The 20,192-nt window shown below is 40.9% G+C and overlaps 1 protein-coding gene across 1 annotated transcript in view; it reads left to right on the top strand.

Annotated features, from left to right (window-relative positions):
- Nucleotides 1-20,192, top strand: part of DCUN1D4 (defective in cullin neddylation 1 domain containing 4) — a gene marked incomplete in the record, with an annotated part of 616,246 nt that overhangs the window by 377,637 nt on the left and 218,417 nt on the right. Inside the window, 1 exon segment of the mRNA XM_053703976.1 lies at nt 5,157-5,248. Within this exon segment, the coding sequence (XP_053559951.1) occupies nt 5,157-5,248 (92 nt within the window).

Here is a 20,192-nt window from a genome sequence, read left to right as displayed (position 1 = left end):
TCCGTGACCAGATCCCTTAGGTTGGATCTGGACGGCCCAGTTTTCCGATTCCGGAACGTCCTCTTGTCCTTTCTGGCGGATTTTTCCCTCTTAACGGAGAATGGAAATTTCTACTGGGCCGGCTGTAGTAGCCGGATGGTTCCTATCAATAGGTATTGGCCTTTTGACGTCAGTCTACAGTTTTACGCTCCATGCCTGTGGGCGGGTGAGCTGTTATGTTTGCGTCCCCCCCCCCTTTTGGGGAGGATTCGGCATACCCCAGAATCCACCTGGTGCCCCGGAGGTCTTTTTCTTCCTCTATTCAGTGGGGTCCTCCCTGCTTTGTGTACAGGATGTCATGTACAGGGTTGAATTTTCTGGTGTCATGCCCTTTCTGTAGTTTCAGTATAGGGTCTCCTTTTTGGGAGGGTCCCTTCTCTTAGGGAATGGAGCTGTGTTTGAGTTCTGGAACCCGAGCTCGTTCCTGGGGGGTATGGATCCCCTCCTTTTTCCTTCCTGAGGGTCTTGGTGGTTTGGGGAACTTTTAATTCCCTTGTCCTTTCGGACATTGCCAGTCGCCTTGGTGCTGGGTCCGTTGCCTCGGAGTGGGAGTCGGCAATCTGACTGCTCTGTTGTTCCTTGACCGCATCAGTAGATCTTGTGGGCCTTCCTTAGATGGGAGGCTTTGCGGGGTGTTCCTTCCCTCAGCAGGTAGCTTTTTCTCTGCTGGTTTTGGGTACTATCCTTCCTTCCCTGTGTTTCTTTGGAGGGAGTTGCTCTGCTCTTCTCTGTGCTTGTCCTCTGTGAGGATCCTGGGTTACTAGCTTTTGATTGGCTAGTGTTGGCGGCTTGCGTCCGCTTAGACCTCTTTTGCAGAGGGACGCCTGTGGCTTCATTTGGAGCATAATTAGATGTAGCGGCTCCCGAGGGTGGTTTTTCTACCTCGGTCGCTCTATCCTGAGTGCAGTTTTGCACTCTTTGTAAGTAAGGGGGTCTACCTTTGTCCCTCTAAGTTTCCAGGGGTGGGACGTTACATTGGTCCCTTGGACTCCATGCAGATAGGGATCTGGGATTTTCCTCCCTTCACTCTGCTTGGTCGGTAGGGTTCGTTCCTTACGCAGCTTTGTCCTGTTGCAACCTTGGTTTACGCTCTTGAAGGTATGCTTGGGGTTCTTTATTGCCTTAGCTGTTGGTCTGGTGGTCCTTTCGGACTCTCTTATTCGAGTCCTTCTTCCTCCCTTCAGGGAGAATGTGGAGGTCCCCCTTACCTCGGGTTGGGGGGGGGGGGTGTTTAACTGTGGGCTTAGTGCCTGCAGGACTTTATCTCCTTGGAGGCCTTTATGCTCGGTTGAGTCTAGTGAATCTGGGTCTCTAGCAAGGGCCTTGCTAGTTTTAACTGATGGGCAGTTACTTGGTTCTTTCTATTTTTGTCCTCCTTCTGGTAAAGCAGCTTTTTTTGTTGGGTGTTGGGGTGATTTCAGGCTGTGCCTCTTGTATCCCCCCGTTTTGCATTTAGTGTCCTCTATAGCTTGGGTATTGTTTTCCCAGCTGTGGACTCCCCGTTTAAGAAGAAAAACTTAAATTATTGTCAGTATTTCTATGAAAATCTTCAGTAGTGCTTTCCAAATAATATATCAGTCTATGGCAGGGTTATAACACAATATATTTAAATAATTATCCTTTAAAATAAACCCTCAATCAATATGCATCTACTAGAAATCATAAAATTAATATAAATACCTGAATTCTTTTTATTAGTTAATATATATGAGCATATTGGAATATATTTGCAATACTAGAATATGAAACAATATTATACACGTAAAAAAAAAAAAATATTTAGATATGCTATACTTCTTACAACTCTCATAAGAGTTTACCTTTAAAACCAGCCTTATTTACAAATAGCCTTTCATTCAATATTGCATTTAAAATATCACAATGAGACTTAAGATGGCAGCTACTAATATTCAGCAAAATAATTACAATACTAATTTAAACAATAGTACAATATACACTTCTATTAAAACATCAGAAATTGTAAATATTATTTGTGCCAATAACCTTTGTTTAAAATATTAAAGTTAGAAATCATACATCACCAGTTTGAACCAAATTGTAATTCAATCTTTTCCAAATATCTTTAGATCTCCTCATTTGAAGGAAAGTTATTTTGCATAGATCAAGGTTAGTTTCAGCTCATTGCTTAAATTACTGTTTTCCAAGTATGGCCGCCAGTTATCAATCACCAGTCTAAGCAAATCACAAAAAAAACTGTCCTCTCTTACATTTAACTTTCCTGTTATATAATCATTGGAGATCTGGTTTGGTTACGCCCACGTGCTGGTCCCTTCTCATTGGTTCACCCTGTGAATGTATGTTGCCAAGGAGATGCATCCTTGCAACAACCAATCATTTCTTGGTTGCAATTCTCGCATCATAACACCGGGGGCAGCGTGAGAAAACAACACAGCTTCATTCTTAACATTTCTAGCATTTAAAATATTTCTTTAAAATGTGTAATAACTGTCATAATTTCTTTACATTAATAAGTTATATGTTTATATGTATTGTATTATATCACATTATTTATTCTGATCAATTTGACATGAAACACAGTATGCCCTCAACACCATACCATATCAAAATAACTATACTGCTAATTATTCCAAAATTAATAGCATTTATACATCTGTTATATTTTCAGAGCTGTGTTTAAACTTTCACAAACATCTAGTATATAATCATATGACATGATTCAGATATCCCATGCAGGCAATCTTGCATGGTATCCTCTAGCCCCATCTGAAAAATAGAAAAATTATGTTATATGTAACTAAACAATGGGATTATCACACTTTCCAATCAATTTATTACAGGTTTGAATCTATTTTTCATATATATATCCAACACAGCAATTATCCCTTTAATATAATATGTCCCTGAATATATGTATATATATATACACACACATGTATTAATTTCTATGCTGTCTTTTAACAATGGGTTTATTTCAATTGCCATTTAATCTATTACACAATTTTAATCCATCTCCCACATATATATTCATTTCTATGCAGTGTTCAAAACCATACAAAATCCAGCAGATCACACAGGGAATTGCAAATGCCAATTTGTCTGTTTCTTGTACATGGAGACTTCATAAACAGCATAGATCATTTTACGAGTAGTTGTAAAAGTCACAATACAACATATTTTCTGTTTAGCTAGCAATACAGACGTGTATTTGATGTTTAGGGGCAATTAACAAGCCTGTGCTAATTACCATTTCCCTCTGATTTTGACCAGTGTTTCCACTGCTGATTACAGACTCGGCGTCTCTCTCCACAGCATAGGGCAAAAGAGTGCTCTGAATTTTTGCACTTCCAACTAAAGAGCAAATGCTTTAGTGTCAAAGTCTCTGGAGACATCCTGTCTGCAATTGAGTCCTGAAATGTGTATTCAACTCATGGGGCCCTGAATCAATCCTGACATCAGAATTGCAGCCCTTACTTTAGTAATATCTGACAAAAAGATGGTTTCATACATAAACACATTCCCTTGTCCTATTTACATATATATATATATATATATAATATATATGTCATTTACCTGTACCCTGACATTATGCTTACCTGATAATTTTCTTTTTTCTGACGGGGAGAGTCAACAGCTCCCCGTAAGCGTTTTTTCTGTGGGGCAACCATAAATTATGTTTTTTATTCTTCTGACACCTTTTTCACCCTGATATCTTTCCTACTGTAGCTTGTTCCATCAGCAGAATGACTGGGGGATGAGGGAAGTGGTGGTGGTATTTAAGCCTTTGGCTGGGGTGTCTTTGCCTCCTCCTCGTGGCCAGGTTCTGAATTCCCAAAAGTAATGAATGCATCTGTGGACTCTCACCATCAGAAGAAAAGAAAATTATCAGGTAAGCATAATTTAAGGGTTTTTTTTAGCCAATTAGTACTGACTCATGAATAACTCCATGGGAGTGAGCACACATGATCTAGCACTGCATTGCTGTGAAAAGCTATAAAAATGCACTGAGGTAAGAGATGGTTTGTAGTGGTTTAGAGACAGGCAGACATTTAGAGGTTTAATGGTTATAAAGTTGTATTAATGAAACAATGTTGGTTGTGCTAAGCTGGGGAATGAGTATTTAAGGTGTTATATATCTCTTTAATTTTTTTGGAGTAGACTGACCCTTTAACTGCACCCCACACACACATTTATATTGATATTGGTGACCTTGTCTACTCGCCATCTTATGAAATAAAAAATGTATGCTTACCTGATAAATTTCTTTCTTTCAAATTCAAGTCCTTCTTTTCTATACAGTTGAAGATGAACTTGCTTTGGACTTCATTTGCCCAGCTTTTGCACTATCACTTTTCAGGTTTTCTCCCATCTACTTGTATGACTGAGATATTCTGGGAGAGTGAGAGTGATTAATGCTCTTGTATATGAAGGGGTGTTTTTGCCGCCTCCTTGTGGACTGTAGTGTAAATCCACATGTGATGACCTTGTTAATTTGTAAAGGAAGCATACATTTTAGTTTTTTCACGTACAAGTGCCAAACCCCTGTGTAATATCTATTTAGCTTTTTAAACCTTCTACACAGCTTTTAAATCTTTTGTGTTTTTCAGGAGATAATTAATTTGAATATTTTATCTTAATTGGCCATAAATGTAATTTATCTTTAATCTACTTGCCTGTTCCCTTGTAAAACAATGTATTCATTTTACATAAAATGTCTGCCTTCTAAAAAATAATAAAAAAAAAAAAAACGGAAAAAAAAGACTTTCATCGAACTGTAACAATATTTTTAGGAAAAATTCAATATAGATCTGTCGTACTTTACTGGCAATTAATTTGGCTCATCGGTACACGTTGGGGTCGATTTATCATGCTATGGCAGACGGGGCGCTGTCGAAATTCAAGATTGCACAAGAACGCAATTTTGCGTTCTTGTGCAACGCTGCCCATGCACAGCCAATCATACGCAGGCAGGAGCTATAAATCTCCCCGGTCGGATGAGACTGGGGAGATTGGAATTTGCCACCTAAGAGGTGGCGAAGAGGTTAGGGAAGCAGCGGTCTGATGACCGCTGCTTCATAAATACAGACTTTTTTAGTTTTGATTTATTGCATTACATAATTATATTCTTTTCCTTACAGGTAGTAATGCTTGTTCTAGCTTGGAAATTGGATGCACAAAACATGGGTTATTTTACTTTACAGGAATGGTTAAAAGGCATGACATCCCTACAGTAAGTTTTTTTTATTATTTTTATTTTAGTCTTTTTAAACTAATTTAAGTTGTAAGTAGTTTTCTGTGAGGATAATGTCAGACACAAAGAAAATGATAAAATATGCATTCTGAAAAGTAAATACATTCTGGTTAGTAAATACATTGCTGTTTAGTAAATACACACATTGTATGAAAATATTTTCAGTATAAACTGGATGTTTCTCAGTCCTAAGAAGCAAAATTTTGCATCAATGTTTTGCACACAGCTCTTTCTCATGAAAGCTATTTCTTCTATAAGGTATGACGAGTCCACGGATTCATCCTTTATTTGTGGGATATAGTCCTCCTGCTAACAGGAAGTGGCAAAGAGCACCACAGCAGAGCTGTCTATATAGCTCCTCCCTTAGCTCCACCCCCCAGTCATTCTCTTTGCCTACTCTAAGTACTAGGAAGGGTAAAGTGAAAGAGGTGATAAAATATTAGTTTTTAATTTCTTCAAGCAAGAGTTTGTTATTTTAAATGGTACCGGTGTGTACTATTTACTCTCAGGCAGCAGATGGATGAAGACTGCTGTCTGGAGGATAATGATCTTAGCATTTGTAACTAAGATCCAGTGCAGTTCCCACAGAGGCTGAGGAGTACAGGAAACTTCAGTGTGAGGAACGTTTTCATGCTATACAGCAATGAGGTATGTTCAGTCATTTTTTCTGGAGAGACTGTGTATTTCAGAAAGGCTGACAGTATCCCCATGAGGGTAAGGGTACGCAGTAATCCTAAGAGTTGTAGACAGGCATTACTAAGCTTGCATAAGGGGCTAATTAAAAAATGGTTGACACTGAGTTTTGAATGTTTGTGGGCAAACGTTTTTATGAACTGGGAGTGCTGTTAACCTTTTGTGGGCAATAACGTTCTTTGGGCAAACTTTATTGAGGGTACACTTGGCTTATTTTTGGGTCTCAGAACCCACATGGCTAGTTTAAAACCGCTCTGGTGCGGTTCTTTAAGGCTGTAGAGACATCGAGTGAGATGGGTGGGGTCTATTTTCGCGCCTCAGATGCGCAGTTGTTTTCTCTCAGCAAGCAACAAGCTCCAACTCCTGAGGGCCCTTGTAGAAGTTTTGGGCCAAATCGAAGCTTTAACCCCATATTTACCATCCCTGAGGGCAGGTAGGGTCACAGCAGGACTGTGGCAAGGTGCTGGGGGTGTTTTTTTTCTCCAACATAGGTGTGTCCGGTCCACGGCGTCATCCTTACTTGTGGGATATTCTCTTCCCCAACAGGAAATGGCAAAGAGCCCAGCAAAGCTGGTCACATGATCCCTCCTAGGCTCCGCCTTCCCCAGTCATTCTCTTTGCCGTTGTACAGGCAACATCTCCACGGAGATGGCTTAGAGTTTTTTGGTGTTTAAATGTAGTTTTTATTCTTCAATCAAGAGTTTGTTATTTTAAAATAGTGCTGGTATGTACTATTTACTCTGAAACAGAAAAGAGATGAAGATTTCTGTTTGTAAGAGGAAAATGATTTTAGCAACCGTTACTAAAATCGATGGCTGTTTCCACACAGGACTGTTGAGAGGAATTAACTTCAGTTGGGGGAAACAGTGAGCAGACTTTTGCTGCTTGAGGTATGACACATTTCTAACAAGACTTGGTAATGCTGGAAGCTGTCATTTTCCCTATGGGATCCGGTAAGCCATTTTTATTAAATGAGAATAAAGGGCTTCACAAGGGCTTTAAAGACTGGTAGACATTTTTCTGGGCTAAAACGATTGATATATAAGCATTTTTAATACTTCATAGTTTTGAGGAGTTATTTTATTCTTGGGAATTATGTAAAATAACCGGCAGGCACTGTATTGGACACCTTTTTCACTGGGGGCCTTCTCTAATCATAGGCAGAGCCTCATTTTCGCGCCTCTATTGCGCAGTTGTTTTTGGGAAGCAAGACATGCAGATGCATGTGTGAGGAGCTCAGATACATAGAAAAAGCTTACCGAAGGCGTCATTTGGTATCGTATTCCCCTTTTGGTGTGCAATACTTTTAAGGCTTTAAGACACTGTGGTGAAATTTTGGTGAATTTTGAACAATTCCTTCATACTTTTTCACATTTTCAGTAATAAAGTGTGTTCAGTTTAAAATTTAAAGTGACAGTAACAGTTTTATTTTAAAACGTTTTTTGTACTTTGTTATCAAGTTTATGCCTGTTTAACATGTCTGAACTATCAGATAGACTATGTTCTGTATGTGGGGAAGCCAAGGTTCCTTCTCATTTAAATAGATGTGATTTATGTGACACAAAATTTAGAGAAAATGATGCCCAAGATGATTCCTCAAGTGAGGGGAGTAAGCATGGTACTGCATCATCCCCTCCTTCGTCTACGCCAGTCTTGCCCACACAGGAGGCCCCTAGTACATCTAGTGCGCCAATACTCCTTACTATGCAACAATTAACGGCTGTAATGGATAATTCTATCAAAAACATTTTAGCCAAAATGCCCACTTATCAGCGAAAGCGCGACTGCTCTGTTTTAGAAAATACTGAAGAGCATGAGGACGCTGATGATATTGGTTCTGAAGTGCCCCTACACCAGTCTGAGGGGGCCAGGGAGGTTTTGTCTGAGGGAGAAATTTCAGATTCAGGGAAAATTTCTCAACAAGCTGAACCTGATGTGATTACATTCAAATTTAAATTGGAACATCTCCGCGCTCTGCTTAAGGAGGTGTTATCTACTCTGGATGATTGTGAGAATTTGGTCATCCCAGAGAAATTATGTAAGATGGACAAGTTCCTAGAGGTCCCGGGGCCCCCCGAAGCTTTTCCTATACCCAAGCGGGTGGCGGACATTGTAAACAAAGAATGGGAAAGGCCTGGCATACCTTTTGTCCCTCCCCCTATATTTAAGAAATTGTTTCCTATGGTCGACCCCAGAAAGGACTTATGGCAGACAGTCCCCAAGGTCGAGGGGGCGGTTTCTACTCTAAACAAACGCACTACTATCCCTATAGAAGATAGTTGTGCTTTCAAAGATCCTATGGATAAAAAATTAGAGGGTTTGCTTAAAAAGATGTTTGTTCAGCAAGGTTACCTTCTACAACCAATTTCATGCATAGTTCCTGTCACTACAGCAGCGTGTTTCTGGTTCGATGAACTAGAAAAGTCGCTCAATAAAGATTCTTCTTATGAGGAGATTATGGACAGAATTCATGCTCTCAAATTGGCTAACTCTTTTACTTTAGACGCCACTTTGCAATTGGCTAGATTAGCGGCGAAAAATTCAGGGTTTGCTATTGTGGCGCGCAGAGCGCTTTGGCTAAAATCTTGGTCAGCGGATGCGTCTTCCAAGAACAAATTGCTTAACATACCTTTCAAGGGGAAAACGCTGTTTGGCCTTGACTTGAAAGAGATTATTTCTGATATCACTGGGGGTAAGGGCCACGCCCTTCCTCAGGATAGGTCTTTCAAGGCTAAAAATAAACCAAATTTTCGTCCCTTTCGCAGAAACGGACCAGCCCCAAGTGCTACATCCTCTAAGCAAGAGGGTAATACTTCTCAAGCCAAGCCAGCCTGGAGGCCAATGCAAGGCTGGAACAAGGGTAAGCAGGCCAAGAAACCTGCCACTGCTACCAAGACAGCATGAGATGTTGGCCCCCGATCCGGGACCGGATCTGGTGGGGGGCAGACTTTCTTTCTTCGCTCAGGCTTGGGCAAGAGATGTTCTGGATCCTTGGGCGCTAGAAATAGTCTCCCAAGGTTATCTTCTGGAATTCAAGGGGCTTCCCCCAAGGGGGAGGTTCCACAGGTCTCAATTGTCTTCAGACCACATAAAAAGACAGGCATTCTTACATTGTGTAGAAGACCTGTTAAAAATGGGAGTGATTCATCCTGTTCCATTAGGAGAACAAGGGATGGGATTCTACTCCAATCTGTTCATAGTTCCCAAAAAAGAGGGAACATTCAGACCAATCTTAGATCTCAAGATCCTAAACAAGTTTCTCAAGGTTCCATCGTTCAAAATGGAAACCATTCGGACAATTCTTCCTTCCATCCAGGAAGGTCAATTCATGACCACGGTGGATTTAAAGGATGCGTATCTACATATTCCTATCCACAAGGAACATCATCGGTTCCTAAGGTTCGCCTTTCTGGACAAGCATTACCAGTTTGTGGCACTTCCATTCGGATTAGCCACTGCTCCAAGAATTTTCACAAAGGTACTAGGGTCCCTTCTAGCGCTGCTACGACCAAGGGGCATTGCAGTAGTACCTTACTTTGACGACATACTGATTCAAGCGTCGTCCCTACCACAAGCAAAGGCTCATACGGACATTGTCCTGGCCTTTCTCAGATCTCACGGGTGGAAAGTGAACGTAGAAAAAAGTTCTCTATCTCCGTCAACAAGAGTTCCCTTCTTGGGAACAATAATAGACTCCTTAGAAATGAGGATTTTTCTGACAGAGGCCAGAAAATCAAAACTTCTAAGCTCTTGTCAAGTACTTCATTCTGTTCCTCTTCCTTCCATAGCGCAGTGCATGGAAGTAATAGGTTTGATGGTCGCGGCAATGGACATAGTTCCTTTTGCGCGAATTCATCTGAGACCTTTACAACTGTGCATGCTCAGTCAGTGGAATGGGGATTATACAGACTTGTCTCCGACGATACAAGTAGATCAAAGGACCAGAGATTCACTCCGTTGGTGGCTGACCCTGGACAACCTGTCACAGGGGATGAGCTTCCGCAGACCAGAGTGGGTCATTGTCACGACCGACGCCAGTCTGGTGGGCTGGGGCGCGGTCTGGGAACTCCTGAAAGCTCAGGGTCTTTGGTCTCGGGAAGAATCTCTTCTCCCGATAAATATTCTGGAACTGAGAGCGATATTCAATGCTCTCAAGGCTTGGCCTCAGCTAGCAAAGGCCAAATTCATACGGTTTCAATCAGACAACATGACGACTGTTGCGTATATCAACCATCAAGGGGGAACAAGGAGTTCCCTGGCGATGGAAGAAGTGACCAAAATCATTCAATGGGCGGAGACTCACTCCTGCCACTTGTCTGCAATCCACATCCCAGGAGTGGAAAATTGGGAAGCGGATTTTCTGAGTCGTCAGACATTTCATCCGGGGGAGTGGGAACTCCATCCGGAAATCTTTGCCCAAATTACTCAATTGTGGGGCATTCCAGACATGGATCTGATGGCCTCTCGTCAGAACTTCAAGGTTCCTTGCTACGGGTCCAGATCCAGGGATCCCAAGGCGACTCTAGTAGATGCACTAGTAGCACCTTGGACCTTCAACCTAGCTTATGTATTCCCACCGTTTCCTCTCATCCCCAGGCTGGTAGCCAGGATCAATCAGGAGAGGGCATCGGTGATCTTGATAGCTCCTGCGTGGCCACGCAGGACTTGGTATGCAGACCTGGTGAATATGTCATCGGCTCCACCATGGAAGCTACCTTTGAGACAGGACCTTCTTGTTCAAGGTCCGTTCGAACATCCGAATCTGGCCTCACTCCAACTGACTGCTTGGAGATTGAACGCTTGATTTTATCAAAGCGAGGGTTCTCAGATTCTGTCATTGATACTCTTGTTCAGGCCAGAAAGCCTGTAACTAGAAAAATCTACCATAAAATATGGAAAAAATATATCTGTTGGTGTGAATCTAAAGGATTCCCATGGAACAAGATAAAAATTCCTAAGATTCTATCCTTTCTTCAAGAAGGTTTGGAGAAAGGATTATCTGCAAGTTCTTTGAAGGGACAGATTTCTGCTTTATCTGTTTTACTTCACAAAAAGCTGGCGGCTGTGCCAGATGTTCAAGCTTTTGTTCAGGCTCTGGTTAGAATCAAGCCTGTTTACAAACCTTTGACTCCTCCTTGGAGTCTCAATTTAGTTCTTTCAGTTCTTCAGGGGGTTCCGTTTGAACCCTTACATTCCGTAGATATTAAGTTATTATCTTGGAAAGTTTTGTTTTTGGTTGCAATTTCTTCTGCTAGGAGAGTTTCAGAGTTATCTGCTCTGCAGTGTTCTCCTCCTTATCTGGTGTTCCATGCAGATAAGGTGGTTTTGCGCACTAAACCTGGTTTTCTTCCGAAAGTTGTTTCTAACAAAAACATTAACCAGGAGATAGTCGTGCCTTCTTTGTGTCCAAATCCAGTTTCAAAGAAGGAACGTTTGTTGCACAATTTGGATGTGGTTCGTGCTCTAAAATTCTATTTAGATGCTACAAAGGATTTCAGACAAACATCTTCCTTGTTTGTTGTTTATTCTGGTAAAAGGAGAGGTCAAAAAGCAACTTCTACCTCTCTCTCTTTTTGGCTTAAAAGCATCATCAGATTGGCTTACGAGACTGCCGGACGGCAGCCTCCTGAAAGAATCACAGCTCATTCCACTAGGGCCGTGGCTTCCACATGGGCCTTCAAGAACGAGGCTTCTGTTGATCAGATATGTAAGGCAGCGACTTGGTCTTCACTGCACACTTTTACTAAATTTTACAAATTTGATACTTTTGCTTCTTCTGAGGCTATTTTTGGGAGAAAGGTTTTGCAAGCCGTGGTGCCTTCCATCTAGGTGACCTGATTTGCTCCCTCCCATCATCCGTGTCCTAAAGCTTTGGTATTGGTTCCCACAAGTAAGGATGACGCCGTGGACCGGACACACCTATGTTGGAGAAAACAGAATTTATGTTTACCTGATAAATTACTTTCTCCAACGGTGTGTCCGGTCCACGGCCCGCCCTGGTTTTTTAATCAGGTCTGATAATTTATTTTCTTTAGCTACAGTCACCACGGTATCATATGATTTCTCCTATGCAAATATTCCTCCTTTACGTCGGTCGAATGACTGGGGAAGGCGGAGCCTAGGAGGGATCATGTGACCAGCTTTGCTGGGCTCTTTGCCATTTCCTGTTGGGGAAGAGAATATCCCACAAGTAAGGATGACGCCGTGGACCGGACACACCGTTGGAGAAAGTAATTTATCAGGTAAACATAAATTCTGTTTTTTCCGGATTTAGGCCTTATTTCAATCCGGTTTGCACATTAAAGGTTTAAATGTTAATTTTCCTTGTGGGGCAAACTTAACTACATATATTGAGTCTGCTATAAAAAATTTGAAAAATTTGGTGCTTTTTAACGCAGTTTTGCAGAACGTGTATGCTTTTTTTCTCTTAAAGGCGCAGTACCGTTTTTAAGTTTGTTCATTTTTTCACTAAATAAAGTGTTTTCATGCTTGTTTGTAGTCATTACTAGCCTGTTCAACATGCCTGACATTGAGGAAAGTCAATGTTCAATATGTTTAGAAGCCATTGTGGAACCCCCACTTAAAATGTGTCCCTCATGCACTGAAAGGTCAATAAATTGCAAAGAACATATTTTAGCTACTAAACGTATGTCGCAGGATGATTCTCAGTCAGAAGAGAATCAGGTTTTGCCATCTAATTCTCCCCAAGTGTCACAACCATTAACGCCCGCACAAGTGACGCCAAGTACTTCTAGTGCGTCTAATTTTTTCACCCTGCAAGATATGGCCGCAGTTATGAATACTACCCTCACAGAGGTTTTATCTAAGCTGCCTGGGTTGCAGGGGAAGCGCAGTAGTTCTGGTGCGAGAGTAAATGCTGAGCCCTCTGACACTTTATTAGCCATATCCGATGTACCCTCACAATGTTCTGAGTTGGGGGTGAGGGATTTGCTGTCTGAGGGAGAGATTTCTGATTCAGGAAAGATGTTCCCTCAGACAGACTCAGATATGACGGCTTTTAAATTTAAACTAGAACACCTACGCTTATTGCTCAGGGAGGTTTTAGCGACTCTGGATGATTGTGACCCTATTGTAGTTCCAGAGAAATTGTGTATAATGGACAGATTTCTAGAGGTTCCTGCCTACACTGATGTTTCTTTCATGTAATTAGCAAGAGTCCATGAGCTAGTGACGTATGGGATATACATTCCAACCAGGAGGGGCAAAGTTTCCCAAACCTCAAAATGCCTATAAATACACCCCTCACCACACCCACAAATCAGTTTTACAAACTTTGCCTCCTATGGAGGTGGTGAAGTAAGTTTGTGCTAGATTCTACGTTGATATGCGCTCCGCAGCAGGTTGGAGCCCGGTTTTCCTCTCAGCGTGCAGTGAATGTCAGAGGGATGTGAGGAGAGTATTGCCTATTTGAATGCAATGATCTCCTTCTACGGGGTCTATTTCATAGGTTCTCTGTTATCGGTCGTAGAGATTCATCTCTTACCTCCCTTTTCAGATCGACGATATACTCTTATATATATACCATTACCTCTGCTGATTTTCGTTTCAGTACTGGTTTGGCTTTCTACAACATGTAGATGAGTGTCCTGGGGTAAGTAAGTCTTATTTTCTGTGACACTCTAAGCTATGGTTGGGCACTTTTTTATAAAGTTCTAAATATATGTATTCAAACATTTATTTGCCTTGACTCAGGATGTTCAACATTCCTTATTTTCAGACAGTCAGTTTCATATTTGGGATAATGCATTTGAATCAATCATTTTTTCTTACCTTAAAAATTTGACTTTTTCCCTGTGGGCTGTTAGGCTCGCGGGGGCTGAAAATGCTTCTTTTTATTGCGTCATTCTTGGCGCTGACTTTTTTGGCGCAAATTTTTTTTTCTGTTTCCGGCGTCATACGTGTCGCCGGAAGTTGCGTCATTTTTTGACGTTTTTTTGCGTCAAAAGTGTCGGCGTTCCGGATGTGGCGTCATTTTTGGCGCCAAAAGCATTTAGGCGCCAAATAATGTGGGCGTCTTATTTGGCGCTAAAAAGATATGGGCATCATTTTGGTCTCCACATTATTTAAGTCTCATTATTATTGCTTTTGGTTGCTAGAAGCTTGTTCACTGGCATTTTTCCCATTCCTGAAACTGTCATTTAAGGAATTTGATCTATTTTGCTTTATATGTTGTTTTTTCTATTACATATTGCAAGATGTCTCATGTTGCATCCGAGTCAGAAGATACTTCAGGAAAATCGCTGCCTGGTGCTGGAGCTACCAAAGCTAAGTGTATCTGCTGTAAACTTTTGGTATCTGTTCCTCCAGCTGTTGTTTGTATTGAATATCATGACAAACTTATTAATGCAGATAAAATTTCCTTTAGTAAAGTTCCATTACCTGTTGCTGTTCCGTCAACATCTAATACTCAGAGTGTTCCTGATAACATAAGAGATTTTGTTTCTGAATCCATTAAGAAGGCTTTGTCTGTTATTCCTCCTTCTAGTAAACATAAAAAATCTTTTAAAACTTCTCATTGTTCAGATGAATTTTTAAATGAACATCAGCATTCTGATTCTGATAATGGTTCTTTTGGTTCAGAGGATTCTGTTTCAGAGGTTGATGCTGATAAATCTTCATATTTATTTAAAATGGAATTTATTCGTTCTTTACTTAAAGAAGTTCTAATTGCTTTAGAAATTGAGGATTCTGGTCCTCTTGATACTAAATCTAAACATTTAGATAAGGTTTTTAAATCTCCTGTAGTTATTCCAGAAGTTTTTCCTGTTCCTAGTGCTATTTCTGAAGTAATTTCCAGGGAATGGAATAATTTGGGTAATTCATTTACTCCTTCTAAACGTTTTAAGCAATTATATCCTGTGCCATCTGACAGATTAGAGTTTTGGGACAAAATCCCTAAAGTTGATGGGGCTGTCTCTACTCTTGCTAAGCGTACTACGATTCCTACGGCAGATGGTACTTCCTTTAAGGATCCTTTAGATAGGAAAATTGAATCCTTTCTAAGAAAAGCCTATTTGTGTTCAGGTAATCTTCTTAGACCTGCTATATCTTTGGCGGATGTTGCTGCAGCTTCAACTTTTTGGTTGGAAGCTTTAGCGCAACAAGTAACAGATCATAATTCTCATAGCATTATTATTCTTCTTCAACATGCTAATAATTTTATTTGTGATGCCATCTTTGATATCATTAGGGTTGATGTCAGGTATATGTCTCTAGCTATTTTAGCTAGAAGAGCTTTATGGCTTAAAACTTGGAATGCTGATATGTCTTCTAAGTCTACTCTGCTTTCCCTTTCTTTCCAGGTTAATAAATTATTTGGTTCTCAGTTGGATTCTATTATTTCAACTGTTACTGGAGGGAAAGGAACTTTTTTACCACAGGATAAAAAATCTAAAGGTAAATTCAGGTCTAATAATCGTTTTCGTTCCTTTCGTCACAACAAGGAACAGAAACCTGATCCTTCATCCTCAGGAGCGGTATCAGTTTGGAAACCATCTCCAGTCTGGAATAAATCCAAGCCTTCTAGAAAATCTAAGCCAGCTTCTAAGTCCACATGAAGGTGCGGCCCTCATTCCAGCTCAGCTGGTAGAGGGCAGATTACGTTTTTTCAAAGAAATTTGGATCAAATCCATTCACAATCTTTGGATTCAGAACATTATTTCAGAAGGGTACAGAATTGGCTTCAAAATAAGACCTCCTGCAAAGAGATTTTTTCTTTCCCGTGTCCCAGTAAATCCAGCGAAGGCTCAAGCATTTCTGAAATGTGTTTCAGATCTAGAGTTGGCTGGAGTAATTATGCCAGTTCCAGTTCTGGAACGGGGGCTGGGGTTTTATTCAAATCTCTTCATTGTACCGAAGAAGGAGAATTCCTTCAGACCAGTTCTGGATCTAAAGATATTGAATCGTTATGTAAGGATACCAACATTCAAAATGGTAACTGTAAGGACTATCCTGCCTTTTGTTCAGCAAGGGTTTTATATGTCTACAATAGATTTACAGGATGCATATCTGCATATTCCGATTCATCCAGATCACTTTCAATTTCTGAGATTCTCTTTCCTAGACAAGCATTACCAGTTTGTGGCTCTACCGTTTGGTCTAGCAACAGCTCCAAGAATTTTTACAAAGGTTCTCGGTGCCCTTCTGTCTGTAATCAGAGAACAGGGTATTGTGGTATTTCCTTATTTGGACGATATCTTGGTACTTGCTCAGTCTTTACATTTAGCAGAATCTCATACGAATCGACTTGTGTTGTTTCTTCAAGATCATGGTTGGAGGATCAATTTACTAAAAAGTTCATTGATTCCTCAGACAAGGGTAACCTTTTTGGGTTTCCAGATAGATTCAGTGTCCATGACTCTATCTTTGACAGACAAGAGACGTCTAAAATTGATATCAGCTTGTCGAAACCTTCAGTCACAATCATTCCCTTCGGTAGCCTTATGCATGGAAATTCTAGGTCTTATGACTGCTGCATCGGACGCGATCCCCTTTGCTCGTTTTCACATGCGACCCCTTCAGCTCTGTATGCTGAACCAATGGTGCAGGGATTACACAAAGATATCTCTTTTAATATCTTTAAAACCGATTGTACGACACTCTCTGACGTGGTGGACAGATCACCATTGTTTAATTCAGGGGGCTTCTTTTGTTCTTCTGACCTGGACTGTAATTTCAACAGATGCAAGTCTTACAGGTTGGGGAGCTGTGTGGGGGTCTCTGACGGCACAAGGGGTTTGGGAATCTCAGGAGGTGAGATTACCGATCAATATTTTGGAACTCCGTGCAATTTTCAGAGCTCTTCAGTCTTGGCCTCTTCTGAAGAGAGAATCGTTCATTTGTTTTCAGACAGACAATGTCACAACTGTAGCATACATCAATCATCAAGGAGGGACTCACAGTCCTCTAGCTATGAAAGAAGTATCTCAAATTCTGGTTTGGGCGGAATCCAGCTCCTGTCTAGTTTCTGCGGTTCATATCCCAGGTATAGACAATTGGGAAGCGGATTATCTCAGTCGCCAAACGTTGCATCCGGGCGAATGGTCTCTTCACCCAGAGGTATTTCTTCAGATTGTTCAAATGTGGGGGCTTCCAGAAATAGATCTGATGGCCTCTCATCTAAACAAGAAACTTCCCAGGTATCTGTCCAGATCCAGGGATCCTCAAGCGGAAGCATCATCCTGCCTATATCTTTCCGCCTCTAGTTCTTCCAAGAGTGATCTCCAAAATTCTGAAGGAATGCTCGTTTGTTCTGCTGGTAGCTCCAGCATGGCCTCACAGGTTTTGGTATGCGGATCTTGTCCGGATGGCTTCTTGCCAACCGTGGACTCTTCCGTTAAGACCAGACCTTCTGTCTCAAGGTCCTTTTTTCCATCAGGATCTCAAATCCTTAAATTTAAAGGTATGGAGATTGAACGCTTGATTCTTAGTCAAAGAGGTTTCTCTGACTCTGTGATTAATACTATGTTACAGGCTCGTAAATCTGTATCTAGGGAGATATATTATAGAGTCTGGAAGACTTATATTTCTTGTTGTCTTTTTCATAATTTTTCCTGGCATTCTTTTAGAATTCCAAGAATTTTACAGTTTCTTCAGGATGGTTTGGATAAAGGTTTGTCTGCAAGTTCCTTGAAAGGACAAATCTCTGCTCTTTCTGTTCTTTTTCACAGAAAGATTGCTAATCTTCCTGATATTCATTGTTTTGTACAAGCTTTGGTGCGTATAAAACCTGTTATTAAGTCAATTTCTCCTCCTTGGAGTCTGAATTTGGTTCTGGGGGCTCTTCAAGCTCCTCCGTTTGAACCTATGCATTTATTGGACATTAAATTACTTTCTTGGAAAGTTTTGTTCCTTTTGGCCATCTCTTCTGCCAGAAGAGTTTCTGAATTATCTGCTCTTTCTTGTGAGTCTCCTTTTTTGATTTTTCATCAGGATAAGGCGGTGTTGCGAACTTCTTTTGAATTTTTACCTAAGGTTGTGAATTCCAACAACATTAGTAGAGAGATTGTGGTTCGTTCATTATGTCCTAATCCTAAGAATTCTAAGGAGAAATCATTGCATTCTTTGGATGTGGTTAGAGCTTTGAAATATTATGTTGAAGCTACTAAGACTTTCCGAAAGACTTCTAGTCTATTTGTTATCTTTTCCGGTTCTAGGAAAGGTCAGAAGGCCTCTGCCTTTTCTTTGGCATCCTGGTTGAAATCTTTAATTCATCATGCTTATGTCGAGTCGGGTAAAACTCTGCCTCAAAGGATTACAGCTCATTCTACTAGGTCAGTTTCTACTTCCTGGGCGTTTAGGAATGAAGCTTCGGTTGATCAGATTTGCAAAGCAGCAACTTGGTCCTCTTTGCATACTTTTACTAAATTCTACCATTTTGATGTGTTTTCTTCTTCTGAAGCAGTTTTTGGTAGAAAAGTACTTCAGGCAGCTATTTCAGTTTGAATCTTCTGCTTATGTTTTCATTTAAACTTTATTTTGGATGTGGATTATTTTCAGCAGGAATTGGCTGTCTTTATTTTATCCCTCCCTCTCTAGTGACTCTTGCGTGGAAAGATCCACATCTTGGGTAGTCATTATCCCATACGTCACTAGCTCATGGACTCTTGCTAATTACATGAAAGAAAACATAATTTATGTAAGAACTTACCTGATAAATTCATTTCTTTCATATTAGCAAGAGTCCATGAGGCCCACCCCTTTTTTTGTGGTGGTTATGATTTTTTTGTATAAAGCACAATTATTCCAATTTCTTATTTTGTATGCTTTCGCACTTTTTTCTTATCACCCCACTTCTTGGCTATTCGTTAAACTGATTTGTGGGTGTGGTGAGGGGTGTATTTATAGGCATTTTGAGGTTTGGGAAACTTTGCCCCTCCTGGTAGGAATGTATATCCCATACGTCACTAGCTCATGGACTTTTGCTAATATGAAAGAAATGAATTTATCAGGTAAGTTCTTACATAAATTATATTTTTTCCGGTCCCTAAGAGGATTTCGGACATTGTTACTAAGGAGTGGGATAGACCAGGTATTCCGTTCGCTCCCCCTCCCAACTTTTAAGAAAATGTTTCCCATATCAGACACCATGCGGGACTCGTGGCAGACGGTCCCTAAGGTGGAGAGAGCTATTTCTGCCCTGGCTAAGCGTACAACTATACCTATTGAGGACAGTTGTGCTTTCAAAGATCCTATGGATAAAAAATTAGTGGGTCTCCTAAAGAAAATATTTGTTCATCAGGGTTTTCTTCTCCAACCTATAGCGTGCATTGTTCCTGTAACTACTGCAGCTTCTTTTTGGTTCGAGGCTCTGGAGGAGGCTCTTCAGGTTGAGACCCCATTAGATGATATTCTGGATAGAATTAGGGCTCTCAAGCTAGCTAATTCTTTCATTACAGATGCCGCTTTTCAACTGGCTAAATTAGCGGCAAAGAATTCAGGTTTTGCCATTTTAGCGCATAGAGCGTTATGGCTTAAGTCCTGGTCTGCTGATGTGTCATCAAAATCATCAAAAAGCCTTTTAGCCATCCCTTTTCGGGCCTGAACTGAAAGAGATCATTTCAGACATCACTGGAGGGAAAGGCCATGCCCTTCCTCAGGATAAGACAAATAAGATGAGGACCAAACAAAATAATTTTCGTTCCTTTCGAAACTTCAAAGGTGGTCCCTCTACCTCTTCCCCTGCTGCAAAGCAAGAGGGGAATTTTGCTCAATCTAAGTCAGTCTGGAAACCTAACCAGACTTGGAACAAGGGTATACAGGCCAAGAAGCCTGCTGATGCCACCAAGACAGCATGAAGGGGTAGCCCCCGATCCGGGACCGGATCTAGTAGGGGGCAGACTTTCTCTCTTTGCTCAGGCTTGGGCAAGAGACGTTCAGGACTCCTGGGCTTTAGAAATCATAACCCAGGGGTATCTTCTAGATTTCAAAGATTCTCCTCCAAAGGGGAGATTCCATCTTTCTCAATTGTCTGTAAACCAGACAAAAAGAAAGGCGTTCTTACGCTGTGAAGAAGACCTATATACCATGAGAGTGATCTGCCCAGTTCCGAAAACAGAACAGCGGCAGGGGTTCTACTCCAATCTGTTTGTGGTTCCCAAAATAGAGGGAACTTTCAGACCAATTTTAGATCTCAAGATCCTAAACAAATTCCTCAGAGTCCCATCCTTCAAGATGGAGACCATTCAGACTATTTTACCAATGATCCAGG

Source organism: Bombina bombina, chromosome 2 (assembly GCF_027579735.1).
Source record: "Bombina bombina isolate aBomBom1 chromosome 2, aBomBom1.pri, whole genome shotgun sequence".
Classification (NCBI taxonomy): Eukaryota; Metazoa; Chordata; class Amphibia; order Anura; family Bombinatoridae; genus Bombina; species Bombina bombina.
This window is presented reverse-complemented; position numbering and strand designations above follow the sequence as displayed.